This window comes from Myxocyprinus asiaticus, chromosome 29, assembly GCF_019703515.2.
Source record: "Myxocyprinus asiaticus isolate MX2 ecotype Aquarium Trade chromosome 29, UBuf_Myxa_2, whole genome shotgun sequence".
Taxonomy (NCBI): domain Eukaryota; kingdom Metazoa; phylum Chordata; class Actinopteri; order Cypriniformes; family Catostomidae; genus Myxocyprinus; species Myxocyprinus asiaticus.
This window is the reverse complement of record NC_059372.1, coordinates 43,536,147-43,561,778: the sequence shown is the minus strand read 5'-3', so window position 1 is coordinate 43,561,778 and position 25,632 is coordinate 43,536,147. Positions and strand designations below refer to the sequence as shown.

General features: G+C 38.0%; 1 protein-coding gene across 1 annotated transcript in view; it reads left to right on the top strand.

Annotated features, from left to right (window-relative positions):
• LOC127419782 (EMILIN-3-like) overlaps positions 1-22,688 on the top strand; it is a 39,950-nt gene extending 17,262 nt beyond the window's left edge. Inside the window, exons 2-5 of the mRNA XM_051661505.1 lie at positions 17,744-17,866; positions 19,398-19,723; positions 20,189-20,724; positions 20,901-22,688. Coding sequence (XP_051517465.1) covers positions 17,744-17,866; positions 19,398-19,723; positions 20,189-20,724; positions 20,901-22,202 — 2,287 coding nt within the window. The 3' untranslated portion in view covers positions 22,203-22,688. The remainder of the gene's footprint in view (positions 1-17,743; positions 17,867-19,397; positions 19,724-20,188; positions 20,725-20,900) is intronic.
• The last annotated feature ends 2,944 nt before the right edge of the window (positions 22,689-25,632 follow it).

Sequence of the window (25,632 nt, the reverse complement as noted above, 5' to 3'; positions counted from 1 at the left end):
GATCACGGAGAGTAGCATGAGCCTCCACATGCTGCGAGTCTCCACAGTGTCATGCACAACGAGCCATGTGATAAGATGCGCGGATTGACAGTCTCAGAAGCGGAGGTAACTGAGACTTGTCCTCCGCCACCCGGATTGAGATGAGTAACCACACCACCACGAGGACCTACTGAGTAGTAGGGAATTGGGCATTCCAAATTGGGAGAAAAGGGGATAAAATGAAGAAAAAAAAAGAAGAAGAAAAAAGGGCAACTTTCATGCAATACTTGAGCCAATACAGTGAGCCCTTTTACCTTACATGTTATAAATGCATAATAATACTTATTCAACATTAGTAACTAATTAAAATGTACCTTAATGTAAAGTGGATGCATAAGAGGTATTTATTAAGGAGTTGGCAACATTAAAAACCTGTACATAAAATTTCAGTTATGTTTAATGTTCATCAGGCCTTATTATATGATATGTGGTATGAATGAGCATGAAGATCTGTAAAGTGTTTTTGCAGAGGACTTTAGGTAGCTAATCCTCTCAAAGCCACTCACAACGCTTGGGAACAGCTAGCTTCACGCCACTGTCAATCCCAAAATCCACCTCGAGAGCATGGCGCTTGGATTCCATAGTAATGAATCGCTCACCACGCGCCAGTGGAATCATGGCCAAAGCTGGGTCAGAAAGAGCAAAACTTGCATTATTCAGTTGGCTTCACTTGATACAGTAATTCCATTACTTCCATTATACAGTAACGGAAGAAGTCAAACCTCTCAAACTGCTAGACAGCCCCTACATTATAAACAGCACTGACGAGGTAAAGAGAAGAAAAAAAAAACATCATCAGTTTTTAAAATACACATCATCATCTTTACTAAAATGTTTTTACTGCAGTAACACTAACTGGTAACTTGTATAGATTTATATTTATTTATTAGATTGAATCTATTATACTTTATTTGTATCAAAACTATGAAAGTTATAAGGTTCTAAATGTGTTTAGGCTATTAGTTTTTTTTTTTTTTTTTTAAACAAATACTATAGTTTTTTTTTTCTTTTTCTTTTTTGTTTTAGAAAAGACTAACAATGGTCTTACCTGTGGTAATGGCCTTATCATTACAAATGCCACTTTATCACTTTTTGTGGGGTGGAGGATTTTGGCTGTGACCTTGGAAAACTACTAGCCAAAGTGGTCGGTGAGCCAAAAAGTGAATTTCAAACCCTTGTTTAAATGCTCACAACTTGGCATGAATTGCATGAAAGTTGTCCTTTTTATTCATGTTGTTATATCCACACATTAATCATTTATAATGCATTTGTAAAGGACTTATTGGTCATTAATTAAACCTTTAACAAAGGAAACATTAATGTAAAGTGTTACTAAGAATATAAGACAAAGTTACAATACAGCACTGGCATGATAGGGCAAGTGACAGGTTCATTAACTGGCCCAAAACTCTCTCACACTGGTAAATCATACTTGTAAGTATTTGTTTACAATGACTAGCTCTGAAATGTATATTTATCTAAACTGTTGACAAAGGGCTATTAAACTGACATTAAAATGTTCCAAATCACTGCATTAGCATGCAATTGCTCAATTGCATATCAGATTACCCAAACTCCTTTAATAAAGGTATAGTTCACCTAAAAAAATGTATCTAGTAATTTATTATTATTCTGATGTTCAGACGAACTATTACAGCCCTGATTCATGAATTGGAATCTGCCTGCAATAAGGTCCTCTATTGTGTAGTCAGACTTTAGACTATCGGCATAAAGTCTGGTCCACATTATCCATTAGACTGAGCAGTCCATTGTTCTGTAAGCAATTCAACCTAATCTCTATGGACAGCATCTTTGGCACATGTGTTACCACAGACAATAATTTAGATTTAGTGTGAATGTGCATAAACACATTTATACAGTGTGTATAAATGAATGGGAAGCACGTTTAGAGTAATATATTTATAATTGTAGCTTAACGTGCAAGCAGGAATCACTGCAAATAAATGTTTAAAATGTGCAACTATTACAATGTATTGGAAGTTTAACCATAATGCTTAAACACTACATATGTTAGCATTGAGAGCAGTGTAATAAAATGGCTTTGCAACCATCTCTGTACAAAGTTATATCTAATTGCAGTTAGTGTTGCATCTATTTGTGCATGTGTTTTGAACAGTGTAGCTACATGTCAGCAGTTTAAATTAGCTGCAATAAAAGTCTCTTGTTATTTCCATTTCTATTAGTTATCTAAACTGAAGCTATTCTCGTGTGTAGATACAGATTCTCTGTTCTAAAAGCATCCTATTGTTGAAAGTAGTGGCACTTCTTTCTTTGCTTAATGGATCCAAAAAAGCCTCCACTGACCATATCTCCATTCACTGCCTGGCCAAAAAAAAAAGTTTGGATATAAATAAGCAGATACTTAAGAGCCTATGACTGGATCATTATTGCAGTGATTAATATGTTTCAGCTGGCAACAATTCTTTTAACACTAACTGATGCAGTGTGAAGCTTCTCATTTCTTAAACAACCATTGACCATATCTCCATTCACTGCCTGGCCAAAGGCAGTGGCCAAAGGAAGACGTATCCTGTGGTCATGAAAAGATGTTACTGTGTTTCAGAAGGGGCAAATTATTGGTCTACATCAAGCAAAGAAAACAACTAAGGAGATTGCTGAAATCACTGGAATTGGGTTAAGAACTGTCCAACGCATTATTAAAACCTGGAAGGATAGTGGTGGACCTTCAGCGTCGCAGAAGAAATGTGTTCGGAAAAAATCTTGAATGACCATGACTGGAGATCGTAAAATTTGTAAAAAATCAACAGTAGAAATAAGAGCATTTCCACATGCACAATGCAACGAGAACTTACAGGATTGGGACTAAATATCTGTGTGGCCACAAGAAATCCACTTGTTAGTGAGGCTAATCGAAAAAAAAAAAAAAAAAAAAAAAAACTTTAATTTGCTAGGGAGCATAAAGATTGGACTGTGGAGCAATGGAAAAAGGTCATGTGGTCTGATGAGTCCAGATTTAGCCTATTCCAAAGCGATGGGCGCGTCAGTGTAAGAAGGGAAGTGCATGAAGCGATGCACCTGTCATGCATAGTGCCCACTGTACAAGCCTCTGGAGGCAGTGTTATGATCTGGGGTTGCTTCAATTGGTCAGGTCTAGGCTCAGCAACATTATGTGGCAATAAAATAAAGTCAGTTGAGTACTGAATGTACTGAATGACCAGGTTATCCCATCAATGGATTTTTGCTTCCCCAATGGCACGGGCATATTCCAGGATGACAATGCCAAGATTCATCGGGCTCAAATTGTGAAAGAGTGGTTCAGGGAGCATGAGGAATCATTTTCACACATGAATTGGCCACCACAGAGTCCTGACCTTAACCCCTTTGAAAGTCTTTGGTATGTGTTGGAGAAGACTTTATGGAGTGGTTTGACTCTCCCATCGTCAATACAAGATCTCGGCCAAAAATTAATGCAACTCTGCATTAATAAAAAGCTAAAGTCAGTCCAATGAAATATTAGAGTATACAACTTTTTATTTATTTATTTTTTGCCCAGGCAGTGTACTTAAACTGTCAATAGCTCCATCTCTTCCATAGCAGCTCTTATGGCATGGCCAATGTCTGAACCCAGCGACCGATGATAGATTGCCTCCATTAGTGTGAGTGAGAGAGTGGATGAGATAGAGAGAAGAATGGGCAGATGGAGGGAGATATTTATATAATGAATGAAGGACAAAAAATACTGGCACATCTCCATCTCACAACTGTAAGTTTTAAATGCCATTAAAAGCTTTTGACATGCCTGTGCATTACTCAAGGGTGACCTGGGTCATTTTAAACAATGCAAGCCATTTATATTTAGATTATAAAAATCCACTGCCAGATCCTGAGCTAGATAAAGCCTTAAGCCCTTTTGTGTGGCTCTGTCATTGTCAGTTAGTTTTGCGCTAGTCTCACAGAGCCAGAATTTTGACTATCGGCATAATGTCTTGTCTATATTGCAGTTTATTCTGGCCAAGAACTGGCCCCTTAAACAAGAAGAGACCGTCTGACTGACATGTAAACCGACCAATCACAGTTTGTTTTGTTTTATTTGTCAGGTTTATCTGCAATAGATTATACCAGAGGTTTTCAAACTGGGCCACAAAGTGGTGCTAAGGGGTCCAGGGAACATTTTTAGGAAAAAAATAAAAAATAACAGCATAATGTTTTTTTTGTTTTTTTTAGCATTTACCGAATTTGATATCATTACATTTTCTGCTTTCTAAAGACTGCTTTGGAACGATGTCTTTTATGAAAAGTGCTATTAAATGTTTCAATGAAAACGAAAATTGTTCTCTTCAGTTTTATACTCCTGATGTTGCTCTAATATTGGGTAGAAAAAAGACAAAAAGATGGCATTAGTACAATGAGAACATAAAAGGCAATTATTTAACATGTTGTCTTTATAATATCACACCTAATATTTTCTCACACTATATAAATGGGTCTTTATAAAGTTGCCTTTATATTTTAGGAAGGTGGTCTTTCACAAGGGGATCTTCACATTTGAGCATTCTTTCCATCGAAAAGTTTGAAAAGCCCTGGATTGTACCACAATAATAGGCTGACATATTCATTGAAACATTACAAATGCAGTTCACAGAAAACTATTACTTAAATACACCTCTTCTATAATGAGCACAGGCCCGGTTCTGTGGGGATGCTAAACGAACCTTAGAGCACCCTCAATTGCAGACCAGGGTAAACTACTTTCCCCGGGTCGATTTATCATGAACGTTTTGTATTAGATCTTTCATTTATCTTGCTTTGGGACCTATCACGCATCCACAAGCTTTTAATATGTTCAGGGTTGCCAGATAATAGATGCAACACCCAAATCAGAAATTTATACAAATTGAAAATATTTTGCCTTATCTCATACTTAATTTATGCAATCTGGCAACCAAGTGAGTGCGCTTTCTCTCTCCTCTTCGGAAAAGAAACAAACGTAGCCCTCAATAGTGCTATATTCTACTCAAAGAAAAGTGTGATAAATCACTCCGTGTCCATTCGTGAGGCTGCATGTGCTGTTTAGTGCCAAGTCTGCGAGCAAACCTTTTCAGTGACGAACTTTAGCAAAATCCCAATAGATCTTCGCATCATTCGCACACGGAGGGGACACGCGAGCAAAACCAAGTGAGAGAGGAAAATGTTTGTTCTTTGTGTTATTTGTAAAATGCTGAATCACTCACACCTGTATGTGAATGTTACTCCGACAGTAATCATTTATCAGTGTCATGCAGCCTGTTTTATTCAGTTCTGTGCTGAATGGGGTGCCAAACAAACCATTATAACAGGCTGATAATGTTTTGAGAATAAAACAACTTGGTCCACTTTGCGGCAAACATAAAAAAAAAAGGCTTTTAGAATCTATAATTTCCAAATATTTTTTTACTATTAAACCAGACTCCTGAGAGTGTTAAATTGAATATTAAATTACCACTGCATTGAAGTATGGTAAGATAAACAATTAATAATTATACTCAGTCTTAATTCAGTTTTACTAACACGTGATAGAAATGTAGCAGCAAAACTTCAAGCAATCACAGAATGGTCCCATCAGAATACACTTAAGAAAATTGTGCATCATTCACTGAGTGCATGAGTGCACTAGTACTTTTGAGCTTAAAAGATACAACTATGTAGAATTTTTTATCTTCTCTCTTCCAGGATCTACTTAACAACTGATGTGGCCCCTGTACCAAAACAAGTGCACACCTCTGCTCAATTTAAAATGTAAGTCTAATACTGTAAAACGGCAAGCAGATTTCATTGAATCCAAGCAAACACACATAAATCCCTGCAGTTTGTGAACACACAAAATGCTGCATCAATTTATGTCCTTATCTGCAGGAGCAGAATTTTGCTGTCATTTTCAGCGACAGATCATGTGAAAAAAAAAACCCTGAAGCAATAAATGTTTTGTACATTAAACAAAAAAACTTTTCTTTATGTTGTTTTAATAACATTTAAACATGATTTAATATATTTAAAAAATGTGTAATTATGATACATCTCCACTTTATACAGAGCACCCCTACTATTTTCAGAAGCACCCTCAGTGATTTTGATCTGGAACCGGGCCTGAATTAGCATGTTTTAAATTACTGAGTTCAAAGTCATTTTTATATTTTTTCTAGGGCTTAAAGTCAAAAGTATCATGTGGTGTAACCAGCCAGAGACAGTCAAAAATAATAAAAAAAATCTAATTCTCATTTTAAGCTGAAATTCTTTGCTGAATTTTGTTGTAAAATATGACTAATATTTGAAAAAAAAAAATTGTCCATCAAATCAAAGTCATGTGGCGTAACAACTTGTACTGTAGGTAACTTTTTTTCTTTTTTTTTGTTTTTTTCATGTGACAACAATAAATAAATAAAATAATACAGAGAAAACCCCTATAGACCCTCGGAACTGTCTGTGAATTAAAAAAAAAAAAAAAGTCATATAATTAAATATCAATATTTTGAAATTTTTATAAAAAGGGACATTTTGTTCAGGTCCAGTAGAGTAAGCCTCACAAAAATGTATATTCTTCCCTTAAAAAATGTATGATATTTGTATATATTTTAACCAAAAATACTTTCAAAAACTTTTTCTAAATGATTGATTAAGTTACTGTCATGTATTCAAGGTGCAAGGAAAGTATTTAAATATATTTTACTTAATAGTTACACAACATGCTAATTTTAAAGTCATAAAAAAAAATTTGGTAGAAAATACTACAAATGTTTTTTGAAAATTTGTGAAACCAACATTGACACAAAGATTAAATTTATTTGAACGATACAGTTTTTAAAAAAATGTATTATTTTCATCACCTCGGACAACCTTATTTGTCAATGACCCAATATACTATTCTGATTGTTAATATCTAGTTTACTTGCTAATAAAGCCCAAAGTATTCTTCAGTTTTGATGCCGATGCTAAACTAGAACGTGAGCCTGTCAAATTATACTTCATTTGAATATGCATGGATATACAGGCAGTTGGCGCATGCACGCTATGACTACTATGAGATACTGGAATATTTCTCCTCAGGAGTTTAGACACAAAAAAGTATCTTATAGTCCTTCAGACTGCAGTTATACAAATGCAGAACTTATGTTCCTCCACCACACAGATTATAGGTGGCCTTGAGCACATCATGAGCGGCTCCTATATCCCTTTACACACCTGACAATGTGTTAATTTGTCCTTTCACAAGTCACTGTTCTGTATTTTGAGAAGCGTCACTGGAGACTTTGTTCTATATAAACAAGTGTCAACGTCTGAAAGAGCTTTCAAAGGCTTTCTGTTGTTAAAAAAGTTATTTGCAGTTGTTGACAGATTAAAAGCAAAAAGCTTGAGTAATGTTTGGAACTTTAAATCAGAATGTCTAACACACACACACACACACACACACACAGGCTATGTTCAGAATAGCATTCTACCATACTACTTGTACAATATCTGCAGAAATGTATACTGTTCACGACAAATTTTCCATATGTCTGGAAGAGCCGCAAAACACAGCGCTTATGAATATAGAGAAGCTGAAAAGTAGTGAGATGCGACACAACCAAGGCGAGATGCTCCAAAAGTTTCCGTCTGATGCACAAGTACATAGACCAGTGGCATTCTTGCCTCAGAGGAGGCAAGGGAGGCAGTGCCTTCTTAAAAAATGCGTGTGAGGAAAATAATCGACTGTACATAAAAAAAATAAAATTAAAAAATTAAAAAAAATATATTATGAAATGTGAGCTCAACTAATGTGTATAACAGACACATCACTCTGATGCCAGCAGATAAAGTTTCAGAGGGAGGCAGCGTCTCTCATGTCTCCCGTGAGTTCAATGCAATCTCATTGAACTCTGGTGGGGCGTGAATGTAATGAGGCATAACCGCGAAATACAGATGAAAATTCAAGTGAGGAGACCTGCTCTCGCACTCACAGCAGGTGAATGGGACGATATCATACCTAGTCTCCTTAAACACTGAGATTTCTCAATGAAAATAATTGATCAAGGTCAGAACTGTTTTTGCAATAACTAAATATGTCAATAGGCAAAATATAGTATTATGAAAGCTAAAAATAAATGTCTTGCGTCAGATTGATAATAACTGCATCTGTATCTCTGAGAAGTAGAGCACTCTACTTTCGACAGCGATGCTTTAACAGTATTTTTCAAACATCAGTCAAGTACAGTACATTGTTTCAATTACTGACCATTTGTTGCAAAGTCCTGCCCATTTGAGGACTCAACCAATTATGTAAAGAAGTCGGGCTTCCAGGCTGGACAAAAAGGCATTGATTGAAAGCTTAATGTCCAATATGCAACCAGATATATTTTCCAATGCAAATAGCCCTTATGAAGAGAAGCTCAGCAACCAGGTGGGACCCAAAATGGTGTGTTTAGAGCCTCTTGTCCAATCAACATTGATCTTTTGTGGCATTTAAATCAATGGAACAGGTATCTGCCATTGATTACCACTGAAGCATGGCCGTGTGTTCATTGTCTTCTATTGACAGATTTATGTAGAAAACAAACTGGATCACATTACTTGAACGAACAGTGCGAAGCAGTACTAGTCTTTTGCTAGTTTTTTTCCTATCACAGATATTCAATATAAAATGTAAACAGCTCCAGCAGATATGGTTAAATGGGGAACAGAGTTATGTGTACTGTATACACGTGGAACATTTGAATACTTCATTTTGTTTGACTTACAGAGGTCTTTTCTTGCAGATGTGCGCTCACCTCAGAAACAAATCCTGAAGCCTGATCTGTTTTTCGTTACTCATGGCTGGAAAACACAAACCATGTGCATGCAGTTATTTTCACTCCATTCATTTGCAGTGTTGGCAAAAATAGTTTTAGTGTCTTTTAATTAAACAAACAACAGGTCACATTGGTTGTTTGTGTCGTTACTGTGAATTAACGAGCTAGAAATGGGAATGAGAAAGGTCAGTGAAAAATAAACACATTTGAACAGAATTAAACAGGAGCAAAAATAAATGACAACAAAACACAATAATAAAACTTAAAGATCCCATGAAATATAATAATGTAGATTGCAACAGTGCCCACCCACTTTTTCAGACATCTTGTTTCTGGTAGTATTTTTCCCATTCACAGTGTGTCATGGCAGTGGGCAGTCACTGCCGGGCCCGTTTGCTACCATTTGTTTGCCGCAACTCTTTCTCTTCAGGATCATGGGTAGTGGAGTTCACCAGGAATTCCACTATTAAACAAAAATTTTTAAACTGAATTTAAAATAAACTGTTGGCTTCAACAGAAGCATACTGTATACCAGGGGTCAGCAACTTATGGCACACGTGCCAGCATTGGCATGCGGAGGGGTAATCACTGGCACACCAGCAACAGCGAGAGAGGAATAGACTATTTTATATATATAAATTCTGCACATGCATTCCTATCTACATCTTGATGTAATCCTTCCTCATGATCACGCAGCGTGTTTTTATGAGCTGAATGGGAGACTAAACAAAAAGTTCAAATGTGACGAGACTGCAGTATACCCAACAGACTCGTGCAGCGCATGCAAGCCATTTGCGCATCACGAGCAGGTAGCACTTTACTTTCTGTTAATCGCACAAATAATCGCACCCGCTTCGCTTCGGTCAGACTGCACGGATGACCGCCTACATTCAGTGTTTCATTTGTTTCTTTTGGCTTTCAGAACAACACGTCATGTAATAAGGAAAACACCACTATTAATCCTTGAGATTTTGCATACAGGTACACCCTCCTTAAACCATGGTCACACTCAAAATTACATTAAACGATTAAAAGAGAAAACATAAACCCACATGGTGGGGTTAAAAAATCGGAGTCTATTGAAAATAGAAATGAAACCTGGAAATAAAGTTTTAGGATTTCGCAGATGGGATTCATAGAAAAGGGCTAAATAGTTGATCGGCTTTTGATGTGTGAATGGCTTTGCACGCGCAGCGCGAGTCTCGTCACAGCCTCCCATTCATCTGGTGAAAACACACTGCGTGATCATGAGGAAGGATTACATCAAGATGTAGATTGGAATGCAGGTGCGAAAAACGTCATATAAATAAAATAACCTGCTTCTCTCTCACTGTTGCTTGCGTGCTAGTGATTAAATGATTACAGTGACATAATATAAAAAATATTTAAGATTCCACACAATTTCGTGATCAGTAATCAAATAAGCAAATTTGTGACATTAACTTTAACTCAAAACAAAAGGACAAGTTTTCTTTCATTAAAGCACTTAAGATGCTCTGAGAATTCACATGCAGGATCATGATTATATCATAATCGTCGGGTTTTGTACAAAGTGTTCACTCAAACTGTTTAATATAATTTGTAATGAAAAATAAACTATTAAATCGGCACAGCCATTGACCAGGAAAATAAAAAATGGCACTCCATGTCAAAAATGTTGCCAACCTCTGCTGTATACCATCAATTAACAACCTTGGACCTCAAATTAAATTACTTCTGGAACCCTACTGTTGGAGTTTTGTGTCTTCTAGTACATGTCTGTTATCTTTAAGGTCATTCACTCTATGTGCTATTGTACCCCAAAAAACTGAAAAAAATTATATATTTAAACATACACATTTAAATTTTACCATCATTCTCTTCCAGGAAACCAGAACAAAAATATCTCGCATTATATGGAATTCTAAACAAAAGTTCAGGAGAAGCATGTTCATCTAATCATGTCACATTTGAAGGGTTTATAAACAGCTCTATACCTCATTACTGAGACAATTCTTCCACTACATCATCTCCAATTCTCTTTCTACTAACTTCTATTATAGTTAATTCTATTCTTGGGAGAATGGTCCTACAAATCCAAAAAATCTTTTTCCAGTCAGTTTCACCACAAACGAACTGCTGAACATTCGACAGCATATACCAGTCAATCTTTTCCCGGATTTTGAATATTCTGACATTTTGTTTGACATATTAGTCGGAGGCGCGGCTGTGTTGTTTAAACGCGCTATGAGACGCAGGCGAGGGAAACGAGCAGGCGCGCTGGTCAAGCTCCGTCGGCTTTCGAACAATGCTGCCGAGCATTCATCTTGCGAATCTCCGCTCTCTCCCTAACAAAACGGACAAACTACAAATCCTCACCCGCACAAACAAGGACATTTCAACCTCTGCTGCCTTGTGCTTCACAGAAACCTGGCTGAGTGAAGCCATTCCGGACAGCACGTTACATCTGCCTGGCTTTCAGCTGTTCAGAGCGTATCGCATCGCGGAGTTAACGGGGAAAATGAGAGGCGGTGGAACATGCTTTTACATCAATGAAAGTTGGTGTACAGATGTAACAACGTTAAAGAAGATGTGCTGTCCTAATTTGGAAGCACACTTTATTAACTGTAAGCCTTTCTACTCGCCACGGGAGTTTCCCTCGTTTATTCTGTGTATATCGCGCCAAACGCGTGTTTGAACACAGTGCTGCAACAGCTGGCTGATCAAATCACAGACACAGAACAACAATACCCGAACTCAGTTATGGATTTTAACAAAGCAAACCTCACACGTGAACTGCCCAAATACAAACAGCACATTACATGCCCAACCAGAGACAGAAACATACTGGATCACTGCTAAACAACAATAAAGGATGCATATCACTCTGTTCCTAGAGCAGCTTTGGGACTCTCTGATCACTGTCTGGTTCATCTTCTTTCAACCTACAGACAGAAATTAAAACCTGCTAAGCCTATATTAAGGACAAACGAAGCAGAGCTTGAACTACAAGCCTGCTTTGACTGCACTGATTGGAGTGAATTTGAGGCTGCAGCCACAGACCTGGATGAGCTCACAGATACTGTTACATCATATATCAGTTTTTGTTAGGATATGTGCATTCCTACTAGGACTTATTTAACATTTAACAACGACAAACCATGGTTTACAGTGGAACTCATGCAGCTTCGTCAGGCCAAAGAGGATGGTTACAGACTTGGGGATAAAGTCTTGTACAATCAGGCCGGGAACACACTGAATAAGGGAATCAGAGTGGCTAAAAGAAGATACTCTGAGAAGCTGAAAAACAAGTTTTCAGCTAACGACCCTGCATCAGTATGGAGTGGCATGAAACAATTTATGAATTACAGGACTCCTACCCCCAACCCTGTAGGGCACCAACAACTGGCTGACGACCTGAATGTGTTCTACTGCAGATTTGAAATGCCCAATCTCACACCCCACACCCACTCTGACCTTCACTTCACACAAACACCAACACCTCCTGCAACCCCCCTCCTCCCCCTCCTGCTACTCAACCTGCACTTAAGATCTGTGAAGATGATGTGAGCCGCGTCTTTCGAAAACAAAGGATAAGGAAAGCACAGCACCCAGATGGCGTTTCACCTGCATGTCTTAGATCCTGTGCTAACCAGCTGGCCCCCATCTTCACACAGATCTTCAATAGATCGCTGGAGCAGTGTGAAGGCCCATGCTGCTTCAAATGTTCCACTATCATCCCCATCCCAAAGAAACCAAAAATCACAGGACTTAATGACTACAGACCTGTCGCCCTGACGTCTGTGGTCATGAAGTCATTTGAGAGACTGGTGTTGGCCCACCTGAAGGACATCAATGGACCCTTTCTAGATCCCCTTCAATTTGCTTATCGAGCAAACAGGTCTGTGGATGATGCAGTCAACATGGGATTGCATCATATCCTGCAACATCTGGACAGACCAGGGACATATGCAAGGATCCTTTTTGTGGACTTAAGTTCGGCTTTCAACACCATCATCCCAGCTATTCTCCGGACTAAATTACACCAACTCTCTGTTCCCACGTCTATCTGTCAGTGGATTACCAGCTTTCTGACAGACAGGCAGCAGCTTGTGAGACAGGGGAAATTCACTTCCAGCACCTGTACAATCAGCACTGGTACCCCCCAGGGATGTGTGCTCTCCCCACTACTCTTCTCCCTCTACACCAATGACTGCATCGCCAAGGACCCCTCTGTCAAGCTCTTGAAGTTTGAAATCCTCATCCGAGATGAAGATGAGTCTGCATACAGAAGGGAGGTTAAACAGCTGGCTGTCTGGTGCAGTCAAAACAACCTGGAGCTGAACACGCTCAAAACAGTGGACTTTAGGAGCAACACCCCAACACTGACCCCCCTCACCATTCTAAATAGCACTGTGGCAGCAGTGGAGTCATTCAGGTTCCTGGGCACTACCATCTCACAGGACCTGAAGTGGGAGACCCACATGGATTCCATTGCGAAAAAGGCCCAGCAGAGGTTGTAGTTCCTTCGCCAGTTGAGGAAGTTCAAACTGCCACAGGCGCTGCTGTTACAGTTCTTCTCAGCAGTCATTGAGTCTGTCCTCTGCACTTCAATAACTGTCTGGTTACTGTTCAATAACTGTTCAGCTACGAAATCAGACATCAGAAGACTACAAAAGACAGTTCGGACTGCTGAGAGGATTATTGGTTGCCCCCTGCGCCCCTTCAAGAACTATACACTTCCAGAGTGAGGAAAAAGGCTGGAAAAATCACTCTGGACCCCACTCACCCTGCCCACTATCTTTTTGAACTGTTGCCTTCTAGCCGACGCTTCAGAGCTCTGAGCGCCAGAACCGTCAGGCACAGGAACAGTTTTTCCCCCCAGGCTATCCATCTCATGAACAGTTAATACTGCCCCTTTGAGCAATAATTAATGTGCAATACACAGCTTAGTCTTTTTATATTATCCAACACATCCTACCTCTTCTGCCATTACATTCCCTTGCACTTTACATAACCGATTTGTATTTAGATTTGCACTACATGCATGTGTATGTGTGTGTATGTATATGTATGTATATATATTCATATATGTGTATATGTATGTATATGTATATGTATGTGTGTATGTGTATGTATATGTGTATATATACTGTATATATATATATATATATATATATATATATGTATATATATGTGTGTGTGTGTGTGTGTATGTGAATATGTATGAATATGTGTATGTATGTGTGTGTGTGTATGTGTGTGTGTGTGTGTGTGTATATATATATATATATATATATGTATATATATATATATATATATATATATATTGTCTGTTGTGTATTCTATTTATACTTTTTTCTTTTCAATATTTATCTATTTTTTTATTCAATTTTAATAATTTTTTAAAAATCTTGTTGCTGTTTTTGTATGGTTGTGTACTGGAAACTCCTGTCACCAAGACAAAATCCTTGTATGTGTAAGCATACTTGGCAATAAAGCTCATTCTGATTCTGATTCTGATTCTTCCACACTGTGAATGAATAAGGCTCTCTAACAGAACTGGCGCTAAACAACAGGAGTCAGAGTTTCGCTCCAGGCTCGCTGGAGAATGCCAGCTCCACTACAGCAATGCATGACTGCTCTTCACTCACACAATCGTTCTTTGCTGTGCAGCACACTGCATATTTACAGGTTATGTGGGTTTTCTTGTGTGCTAAGTATGCATCACTTTCAACAAAATTGTTTCACAGCTGATAGCAATAAATCAGATCTCAACAGCTGTTGAACTGTGTAATTATGTGGTTCTGGATTTGGGTCCCTTGATATGAGTTAGTAAACAAGACAAATGTCCCTTCAAAGTCGGATGTGGGATATTCCAAAGTTGATATCTATAATTTCTGACCAAAAAACGTTCCAAATCCCGATGCTCAGAAGATAACACGTAAAAAAAATTAAAAAAAGAAAACAAATATTGCAATGCTAGAATTTGACTGAATTGTGGAGACAAACAATGCTATGCTAGCATTAGCATTTAGCAGGTGTAGGATTATAAATAGAAACGCTAATTTACCATGTTTCACACACCTGTCTCTGCAAACAGACTAATTTGACTCTGTGTAATTTATTTGCTTAAAAATAAATGTTTATCATTAGCTTTGTATCTCCCTGGGTGCCACCATGTTTGCATAACTTCATACCAGTGTTTGTGATGCTACTTTGAAACTGTAATTAGTCAAGCTACAATTAAGCTCCTCAATTAGTTAAATTTCCTGTTTTGGGTAAGGTACTCAAAAATTAATCAAATATAAATTACTAATTACTTCTTTAAAACTGATATAAGGTTACTTTACTGATTATTAAATCAAAACATAGTTACATTACTAAACGCTTTACTTTATGGCTACTTTCTAAAACAATTTTCACAGAAAAGTGTTGTTTGTTTCACTCAATGATTTTAAAGGTGCTGTAAGCAATTTTAGCTGTTCTAACTTCCACGAGACTGAGCCATTGATATAACCACGCCCCCCTTTCCAAAACGCAACACTGATACCAATGAAACTGACATAAAGCATGTTCCCACGGTTGTCAAACACAACATTAGAGAAATAGAGCCCTCAAATGACAAATTATAAATCAGAATATGTCATTAAGCCTCAGTAATTAGCTGCAACGACAACACTATGAGACACATTTTTGTTTGCTGTTTACAAAGTCTAGAGCTGTCACAAAGACTGGTGAGATATCTCATGATATCTTTCAGGGAGTAGGAAAATTGTTTGTATACCTTTCCATGAAAAAAATCACTTACAGCACCTTTTAAATAATGTATATATTTCCTCGTTTATTGAGTGATTAGGGGGCACACACCCTTCGGGTGTCACAGAAATGCAAAAAGATGTACATAATAATGTAATCAGGCTGATCTCATGAAAATGACCTGACCGTGGCAAAAGTTTTGCAAAACAAAATTACATGCTTCATTACACGTTTCGCTGCAGTTTCTTTTTTCATTTCGCTGTATTGAAATGTCCAGCGAGGGGCGCCAAAAGCTAGTGTCCTAAAGATAAATGAGGCATGAAAAGCTAATTTTCTGAAGAAACCATGTCATTTCTTGTCGCTTCTATGACACTTTTGTCTGACATACACTTCGCATGTTCGGCTGGGCTCGAACCTCCCCTTACAAAAAATCTAAACTAGACACAAACTTACCGCAAATTTTCATATGCAAATGAGCTTTTGATTCACTGCAAATGTTTGCCAGAAGTTTGCAGCTCTTCGTCGGTAGTGGTGAACTTCCGGCAAACCTTTGGCAACAATGGACAATTTGCCGCAAAGCTCATTTGCATGTGAAAATTATCAGTGGCAAATTTGTTTTCTGAGTCCAAAGTCAAACACTCCAGTAGGTGAGCTACAGCGCAAGCTAACCACATTGAAATAAGTGTGTAAATGTAAGTGGGTCTGTTATACCAGCTTTAAAATGTATAATTTTTCAAATGATACGTTAAAGTAATAATGTTTCGATATCATAACAGTGTGTGAATAGTAGAGCGAAATAAAAGTATTTATAAAGTCATAATCAGCAATTGTACTCAAGATTTGTCTGAAAGTGGATAAAATGCACAGTTGTTGTAGCACTGTTAATTACACCAGGAAACTGTGGTGAAATGTAGAACACGCAAAGTACATTTACATTTATGCATTTGGCAGACGCTTTTTAAGCGACTTTCAGTGCACTTATTACAGGGACAATACCCCTGGAGCAACCTGGAGTTAAGGGTCTTGCTCAAGGACACAATGGTGATGGCTGTGGGGATTGAACCAGCAACCTTCATTACCAGTTATGTGCTTTAGCCCACTACGCCACCACCCCTCCTAAACTGAGTAAAACTCAGTTTGCAAAAGTTTTGTTATAGTAATGTTCATTCTATGAGACTAGGTTCAAAGTAATTCATATTTTAAATGTATTCTACATAAATAATATTTCAGAAATATGAGAAACACAAGTAATGTACTTTAAAGTAATTATCCTTACTGAAAGTCAGTAACTGTAATCTGAATACAGGAATTTTAAGTGTAATGTGTTACACTATTCTTTTGAAAAAAACATAGTTTGATTACAGTAACTACTTCGTAATCAGATTACACCCAACATGTTGAACAAACCAATTCACTAGATTGAATCAGACTTTCAAATGCATGGTCTTGAAGCACACTACTGTTTAAATTTATCATTGCATGCATACTGCATACTGTTTCACTAACTATTGTTTTTAATAAAAATTGCAAGTAAACAGTAAATACTATGCAGTATGTAGTAAGGAGTATGCTAATATGCCATTGCAAACACATCCACAATAAGATGCTCCTATTTTCCTGTGTTGCTGAACATTTGCTTTTCCTAGGACAGCTGGGAATCTGGCCTGACAGTGTTTCCATAGTGTCTGTCTGTCTGCCTGTCTGTCTGTCTGTCTGTCTGTCTGTCTCTCCATTAGTGTTGTTTGTTGTTGCTGTGGACACTGGTCAGTTGCTATAACTGCAGTTCAGATGAAACAGAATGAATGTGTTTTAGCGAATACTAATGGCAGCAGTTCCACATAGCTGTCTAATGATTAAGTTGCTTCTCTATCTCATTGTTTTGCTGCCTTTTATGTTTTTGATTCCAGTGAAAAGATAGTGGTTTTTGTTATTGTAGCTCATGTTATCCGATTGTACTTTTACACTCAACACTCATAAGTGAACAAATAAATGAAGTTTCCTTTTCCATTGTGACACTGATGTTGATGAGAATCAAGATGTAATTGTTTTTCGGTTGTTAATTGTTTTCTTGCAGCACCCAAATGGTCTTTTGCTAGAAAAAAAGGTTCACATTTAAGTTTCTCTCTCTCTCTCTCTCTCTCTCTCTCTCTCTCTCTCTCTCTCTCTATATATATATATAACAGGAACTTCTGTGCCTATGTCGTTCAGAAGAATGTCACCTGTGTGATGCAGGATGGAGTGGCCACCTATGTCAAACCTGAATACACTACCAAGTGCATATGGGGACAGAAATGCCCTGTGGTCATGTAAGTAATCTTTGCATGGAAATGTCATAATGATTGTGAATGCCATATTTTAACAGCACATCACAGTTATAAATTCATCTGATCACCCACAAAAGTTGTAAAATTTATAAATGATGATAAAAAAGAAAAATAAATGTTATTCCTGCATCTAAAACTACTGAATCATGCTGTTAAAAACCTGATTGATGCCCACTTAATATTTGCATACTGAAGTCTACATGAGGTTAGTAAATTTGCCTTGAATCATAAACTTGAGTGTCCTTGAGTTGCCCTCTAGTGGTGCAACTCAGAATACTCTTCAATATCAAGTGAAACTTTTTGCCCAGATTCAGTGAGCAAAAGCACATTAGGGGCATAGAATGCAAAATAAATAAATAGATTCAGTGAGGCTGGTGGTCCATCTGTTATGATGGCTGCTACACCCATTATTTTATATGTTATTTATCATTTAGAATGTTCATTCAAAAGAAAAATTGTTCCATAATTACAGACATTCATGAGGAAAAAAATCTGATGCAAAAAAAATAAAATTTTGCCTCAAGGGGCCTTGAAACATGGGGAAAATTAATATCTGTATAAATTGTCCATAAAAAAATTCTTATGTAAACTGTTGCATTCAATTTAATTGAATGTGACAAGAAGTGTAATGGGATAAAGGAGAAGAGGGTGTGGTTGCATCAGTAGTCTTAAACATGAAGAGTTGGGCTACTTGATGGTCTCGAGTCCAACGTTAACTATATCCATAAATGGAGAGTTGCGACCCTAACATTGACACATTCTTTTTCTTAGTTGTGAAGGTTTAAATACGCTTAAAGGTGCACTCAGTAACTTTTGTATTTGTGTCATCTTGGACTTACACCGACACCTAGAGGCTTGGATGCAGCATCAGTTAATAAAAGTGATTTGATTTGATTTGAGTTAAAATAAATAGTTTTCAGTTTCAGATGCCATTGTAGAAATGTAGTATTCAGTCAGCCATGATTACTTTAATCAATGAGTGAAAGTGTCAAATAACAGGACGGTTAATGAGATTAAGCAAGTAGTATTCGGCTGGTCATGTGATTCTAACATGGTAGCCCCCATGTGCGGACCCTCTCCATGTAGAATAAAACAGCTTTTATAAGGTTACTAATATGACTGGAGTCTTCATTTTAATGTGAGTGCTCATGATTTCCTACATATATTGCCAAATTACAATTCATGTCTTTAGGAGTTACACTTTAAACCTTTCTTCCATTTGTTGCAATTCAGTAAATTTCTCTTCCTGTCATTCCGATTCAAATTCCCACTCATGAACAGAATAGAGTCAATTCTTACATTCCTAATATTTCCCAACACAAGAAACTGAAGCTGAGTTGCTCCAGGGGGACCTGTAAGAGACTTTGAATAAAAGCTTCTGCTAAACGACTTATTATTATTATTTAATTTTATAACATATACTAAAACTAAGCAGGGTATGGTTAAAAGCAGAGATCATGTAGACAGTGTCCATTCTGTTTGTGACATTAAACATTAGTATTTCTCCCAACAGGTATCGGACACTCTTCAAACCGCAGTATAAAATCGGTCATAAAACCATCACTGAACTAGAGTGGCGTTGTTGCCCGGGTTACTCTGGAGAGAACTGCATTGACAGGCCAACCTCCATCCCTAATGGCATGATGCCTCCCTTCACAGGCTCTCTCCCTTGGCCTGGGATGAAGGGTTACCCCCGGGGTTACCCTAAGATACCCTCTGATCCTAGACTCATTCCTGTATCTGGCCTGGATCCTGGAAAACCTTTTCCTGGAGGTCAAACCGACAATAATCCCATCCCTAGTGGATATGTTCCACCTGAAAATCCCAATACAAGTTATGGTAAATAGATACAAATATATACATTTTTAAATAGTCAATAGCCTTTAGGTTATATCACATGAACATGACTTGATGTCAACAATACTTCTGGCATTTTCTTAGAAGTAACATTTAAAATGCATATATCTGCAAAAAGTTTCTTCTTTCAACATTTAGGAGTACACTAGCATACAGTATTGATAACCTCAAAGGTAACAGACATGGACTATAAAAACCACAAAAGTCCAATTTTGTTTTCATGATGTCTTTAATATGTAAATTCCATTAACATTAACTTGGTAAGGTAACCTAAAAATTAATTACTTAAATTATAAATTAATTAACTAAAATTAAGTTGTAATTTTACAAAAAAGCAAAACTACAGGTTTAAACTAATTTTGTCATTTAGTGTCAAGAATCTTCCCCTTTCTCGTTTGCTAAATTTAGTTCTCAAAGGTTTAAAAGTTCTCTCTCACTTCCTTCAAGGTCCTAAGGCAGGAGTCACTGTTGAGCGCCTAGATCGCATTGAGGAGAACCTTCGCAAACTCTCTCAAAGTCTGGACATCTTGAACGGCCTAGTGGTTGGTATGGAAGAGCGTCTACGTGTCTCTCTTCGAGAGGACACAAAAAAGATGCTGGCCTCTATGCTCAGTGGCGCCCCCCGGCTCCTGGATACCTCTGTGGGTTTTGGGCTGATCCCAGAAGGCGCACCAAATGGCTTAGATGGTGATGAGAACCTCCCTGGCTTTGGAGAATTGGTTGGGAGAGTGATGGAGGTCAAAGATGATCTCAAAGTCAAGAGTGACATACTGGATGAGATCCGTGGCATGGTGATGGGACACGATGGCCAGCTAAAGAGGCTGATGGATGGCGCCACAGGGAGACCTGTACCTGGATCAGACCAGGGACATCTGGAAGAACTTTTGGATGCCAGGCTGGCTGGAGTGAGGGCAGAGGTTCTTGACGGCTTTGAGAGGAGATTGTCAGGTCTGGAGAACCACTGTGATGAGAGAATTAGCCAGGTGGGTTGTTCATTGAAGTACATCAAGATTAAGGAATAGTTCAACCCAAATATATGCATTAAGCACTAAGATTAAACTAAACCTAATTACCCCAAAAAAGTTATGGTACAATACTGATTGACACTAAGCCTTTCAGTTATGTTGGAGCATAACATTTTTCTTGTGTCTTACCTCAGGTCCAGCAGCAGTGTCATAAGGAGCATCTAACAGGTCAAGAGCAGATCCAACAGTCACTGGATGGCCATGAGATGGGCCTTAGGAAAGAGCTGGGTGAGCTGCAGGCACAGATCCAAGGTCTGACCGTGACTGAGAGCTGCTGTGGCAAAATAAATAGCCTAACCCAGCAGATGTTTCTGCTGGAGGAGTCAGTTACAGGCCTCACTGAGTCCCAGAGGCAGTTACAAGTGGACCTGACTGACCAGACCCTCCATATAGAGACCTTATTGGAAACCCGGCTGGTGGACATGGAGGGCAGGATTAATGGCTCTGAACATGGTGAACACGATGAGATTGGACCTGGCTTCAGCTCCCTTGATGGGTTTAAGACCTTGTTGGATGATAAGCTAAAGACACTGGAGCGACGTCTGTTTGTGGCGGTAGAGGAGTTGAGCAATGCCACAGCCCCAGCGCTGCTGGAGGGGCAAGTGGTGCCAGCACTAGAGACAGAGATCGACAGTGTTCGGAGAAGGGTTGAGGCGGATTTGGATGGAATGCAAAAGCAGATGTCGGTCCTTGAGCTCCTCTGCACCTCTGCTTGCTCCCCTGCTTCTAGCCCCGATACAGCCCTCATCCAGACCAGGGTAGAGGACTGGAAAGAAACCGAGAAGATGGTGATGAATCGTCTGGATGTACAATCAAACAAGCTGGACCATCTCAACAGCACCTTGCAGGGTCTCCTAACGCAACTTTCCCAAGAGGACACACAGGGCTCCATCCAGGGGGAAATCACACTCCTGAAGATCAACGTCAACTCAGTCAATCGTACCTTGAAAGGACTACGTGATTCGGTCAGCTTGTTTGCTCGGGAAGTGGGACATGTTAATTCCACTTGGCAGGAACGTGAAAACCGGTTGGTTACACAAGTCCAAGGCATTTCGGATCTCGTGGAGCACCAGACCTCTATGCTTGGGGCTGGGGAGCGGAGGCTGATCCAGCTCAAGGCAGAACTCCAGAGTTTGCGGCGAAGGTTAGCTGGGGAGCTACAAGGTTGTCATACCACAACACTGGGAATGCAACGGGAAGTATTGGGAGTGGAAAGTCGAATTACACAGGTAGAAGGACAGTGCGGAAGCCTCGGCGAGCTAGCTGATGACCTTGAGAGAATCCGTAGTGAACTAGAGAGACATTCGGATGCCTTCCTGGCACAGGTCAATGGGACGCTGGTCAGCCACTCAGAGCAGCTGGTCCAACTGAAGGACGGTCTCAAAGACTGCTTGAGCAAGACGGGTCCCGCTGCACAGCGGGGTGATAATAAGTAAAATGCCCTGTACAGAAACACCGCAAGGCCTGAGTTTGTACAAATTGGCAATATTTTCGTCCCCTCAGCAGGGCATTTCGTCTCTTAATTCTTTGTTTTAAGCATATTTTAAGCTGTTTTACATTTTTAACTTATATGAAGACAGCTTGACTGCATTATTAAATGTATTTGATGATTTATTAAATGAAATAACAAATATGCATAAAACAGAAAGCGAATGTTACAACACTACTAAGCTGCTACGGGTTTCTACTGGCAGGTATTGTCCACTACCTTCTCATCTCAAAAACATCAGTCATCTCCTGATTTAATTATTGTATTATAACACAAACATGCTACATTTTTTTTTTTTTTTAATAAATGTTTGTTGTGTGTGAAAGAGTTTGTTTAAAATATTTTTGTCTCATTATCGAAATGCTGTTTTCTAAGAGATTATAATTTTTCATGAATAAAAGTGGGTTGTGTGAAAGAAATAAAAAAAGTTTGTAAGCTATTTGGTTTTCTTCTTCTTTTCTTTCTTTCTATTTTGTATGTTGTAAAAGTTCCAGTTATGACCATCCACCAATAAATCAAATACACCAATGACATAGAGGAAATAAAAAAATTACTCTGTGTATCATAATATACATTTATTAATGTGTTTATCTTAACACATTTGTATCCTTTTGTTAACTTTAGTATGAATAGTGTCAGCAAAGGATGCTGAAAAAGAGATCACTACAAGAAACACGGGAAGATTATTTTGATGAAAAGGAGAAACTGAACTGATTTCTTTTTTTCGTTAAACAGTAGTTCTTTACTACAGAGTTGTATTAACTTGCGTGAACTATCCCTTTAAGTCAACTATCATTATGTTCAAGTCCCTCTCTTTGCCTTGAGATAATCACCAAAGCTGTAATATATCTGGTTGATATGTTGGTTAAAAATTGTCAGGGTGTTTTCACATAAAGTTCTTTTTAAATGAACCAAACCCAGTTCAGTTAAAGTTAATCAGAAAAGGAACTGGCTGCAAATGACCTCTTGTTGCTTGTAGTGTTCACAGTGAATGTGGACTTAAAAGAGGACCCAGTTTCCTTTTTTGGTCCTCTTGGCATTGATGAGATCTCAGAGCTCTTCTTGTTCACATTATAAATTCTTAAGAACCCAGCTTTCTGTGCAACATAGGTAGTGTTTTTAAAAATAAATTTTTGAGCGTACAGGTGAACAGTGTTGGGTAACGTTACTTTTAAAAGTAACTCATCAGAATATTGCATTACTCCTTAAAAAAGTAATTAATTAATTAAAAAGTAAATTTTTATGGAAAGTAAAGCGTTACATTACTTTTGCATTATTTTTGCGTTACTTTTTTCTCACATAGCTATGCTATGCATTCCATACAAATAAGCCATGCATTGCATACAAGAGACATTACAGGTTATGCTAGCTACTGTACAACACTCTTGTCAAAACAACATAGTAAACAAACAGATATTTAGAAAGTAGGTCTTCACATCATATTTATAATAAAGAATCAATAACATGAATATGCATAATTTTTTTTTCCATCAACAGGGCAGCCAATATGAATAATGAAGAATAACCACTGTCTTACCAAAAGCAGCAAAGTCCAACACTTGAAACTGCATCATATATGTCATCATGTGTGGTGCCCATCGACAATGTCAGTGTCAACTTAAGATGATTTTCAAAAGACAAGAAAAAATTCAGTGGGGAATGCCAGCCTAACATGTTCAAGGAATGTGTCTGATAATAAAAGAATATTTTTCACTTAAGTCATCTCAGTACACACTTGTTTTGAGTTGATCCATGGTGCATAGAGACGCCACTGGTTGATCTCATACAACTTGAATTGATGCAGTACGTTGCTCTCTGATCCAGAGTCAACTTTTCTCATCCCATTCTCCCAGTTACAGGGAGTACAGAGCAGTTAAGCTGCATAAGTCAGTGCATTTTGTGAGTATTTCACCCTGTGTATCATGTCGTGGCCAATGGAAGACTAGTCTTATAATCCCTCTGCCTAAATTCGCTTACTGATTTTTTAATGTGGTGTGTATAAACACATGAATCAACCGCGTTTCACTCAACCGAATGTTGACCTCATATTATGCTAAAACATGCAATTTTCCCAGCTTGTATAGCTAATGCGCATGTGTGTTAGAGAGTTGATTGACAGGCGATGTCTGTATCTAAAAGGTGATTGACTCTTTTACCTGCAAGGCGGGATTTCCTTTCTACTTCCATTGACTGTTGGGTGCTAGAGCTTCTTGGTTGGACATTCCAATTTCTCCCATTTATTTAAATAGAAGTGACTCGTCTCTGCTAAATATTTTCTGGCCTCACACTCTATAGAACTACAATGCCCATCATGCACTACATCTCCCCGATATTTGCACACTTTTACTCCTGATTTCTTACAATACAGGGATAGTAGAGGTGTACAAAAGCAACACGTTACTTTATTTATAAAGTAACTCCGATATTATGTTCTAAAATAAAAAAATACATTGTGTTTCTTTACTCGTTACTAGAAAATGTAATCTGATTACGTAACACACTACTTGTAACACATTACCCCCAACACTGCAGGTGAAGAGCTGGAGTACAGCCTTTTGGAAAACTTGGAGGATGATTTTGAGTGTTTAACTGAAATGGGGAAGAGGTGCCACTATATTTACACACACACACACACACACATACACACGTGAAAGTGTATGTTTTATTGTACATTCTGTTAATCACTTTTAAGCCTTTTTAAAATGTAGGGTGAAAAATACATTTTAAAAAGTACAAATGTAATTTCCTTTAATGTCATGAACTTGCATGTGAAAAAAACGAGCTATCACTATTGGAAATATCATGTCAACTAGACATTTAAACACAAATTATTAACATGTTGAAACCTACAAATTAAGCAGAATTACACGAATACCAAATAAACACCTTTATCATAAAAAAAGTGCAGTGTGTCATAGCTGTCTGAATGTGATCTGTCACGTCTAATTTACCTCCATTGGTGTTGGAAAAATGAACACTTACAATAACTACGTTTCTGTTCAAGGGTTTATTTGCGACAAAAAGTGTAGCTCATCAAAATGTTTACCAATATAGCTGATGGAAACGCAAATAATCGCAAAAAAAGTGTCAACAATATTTTTCCGTTTAACTCTAGCGCATAAACTCTATGTCGGTACTTGAAATGTCACGAAAAACTGGTTTGGAAACACTTTTTATAGAGAAAATGGGCATTAAAACAAAAATGTAGTGTTACATGACAGAATTTACCCCAATCGTTAGCCTGTGTTAATCATGACGACAAGGTATACATCCTTGAAAGCCAATTTATTGAATGTGAAGCATTACTCGCACTGTTTTGGATGAGTCTTAACGGCATACCTGCACAGATCCGCTGCTGCAAACACATTTGCGTCATG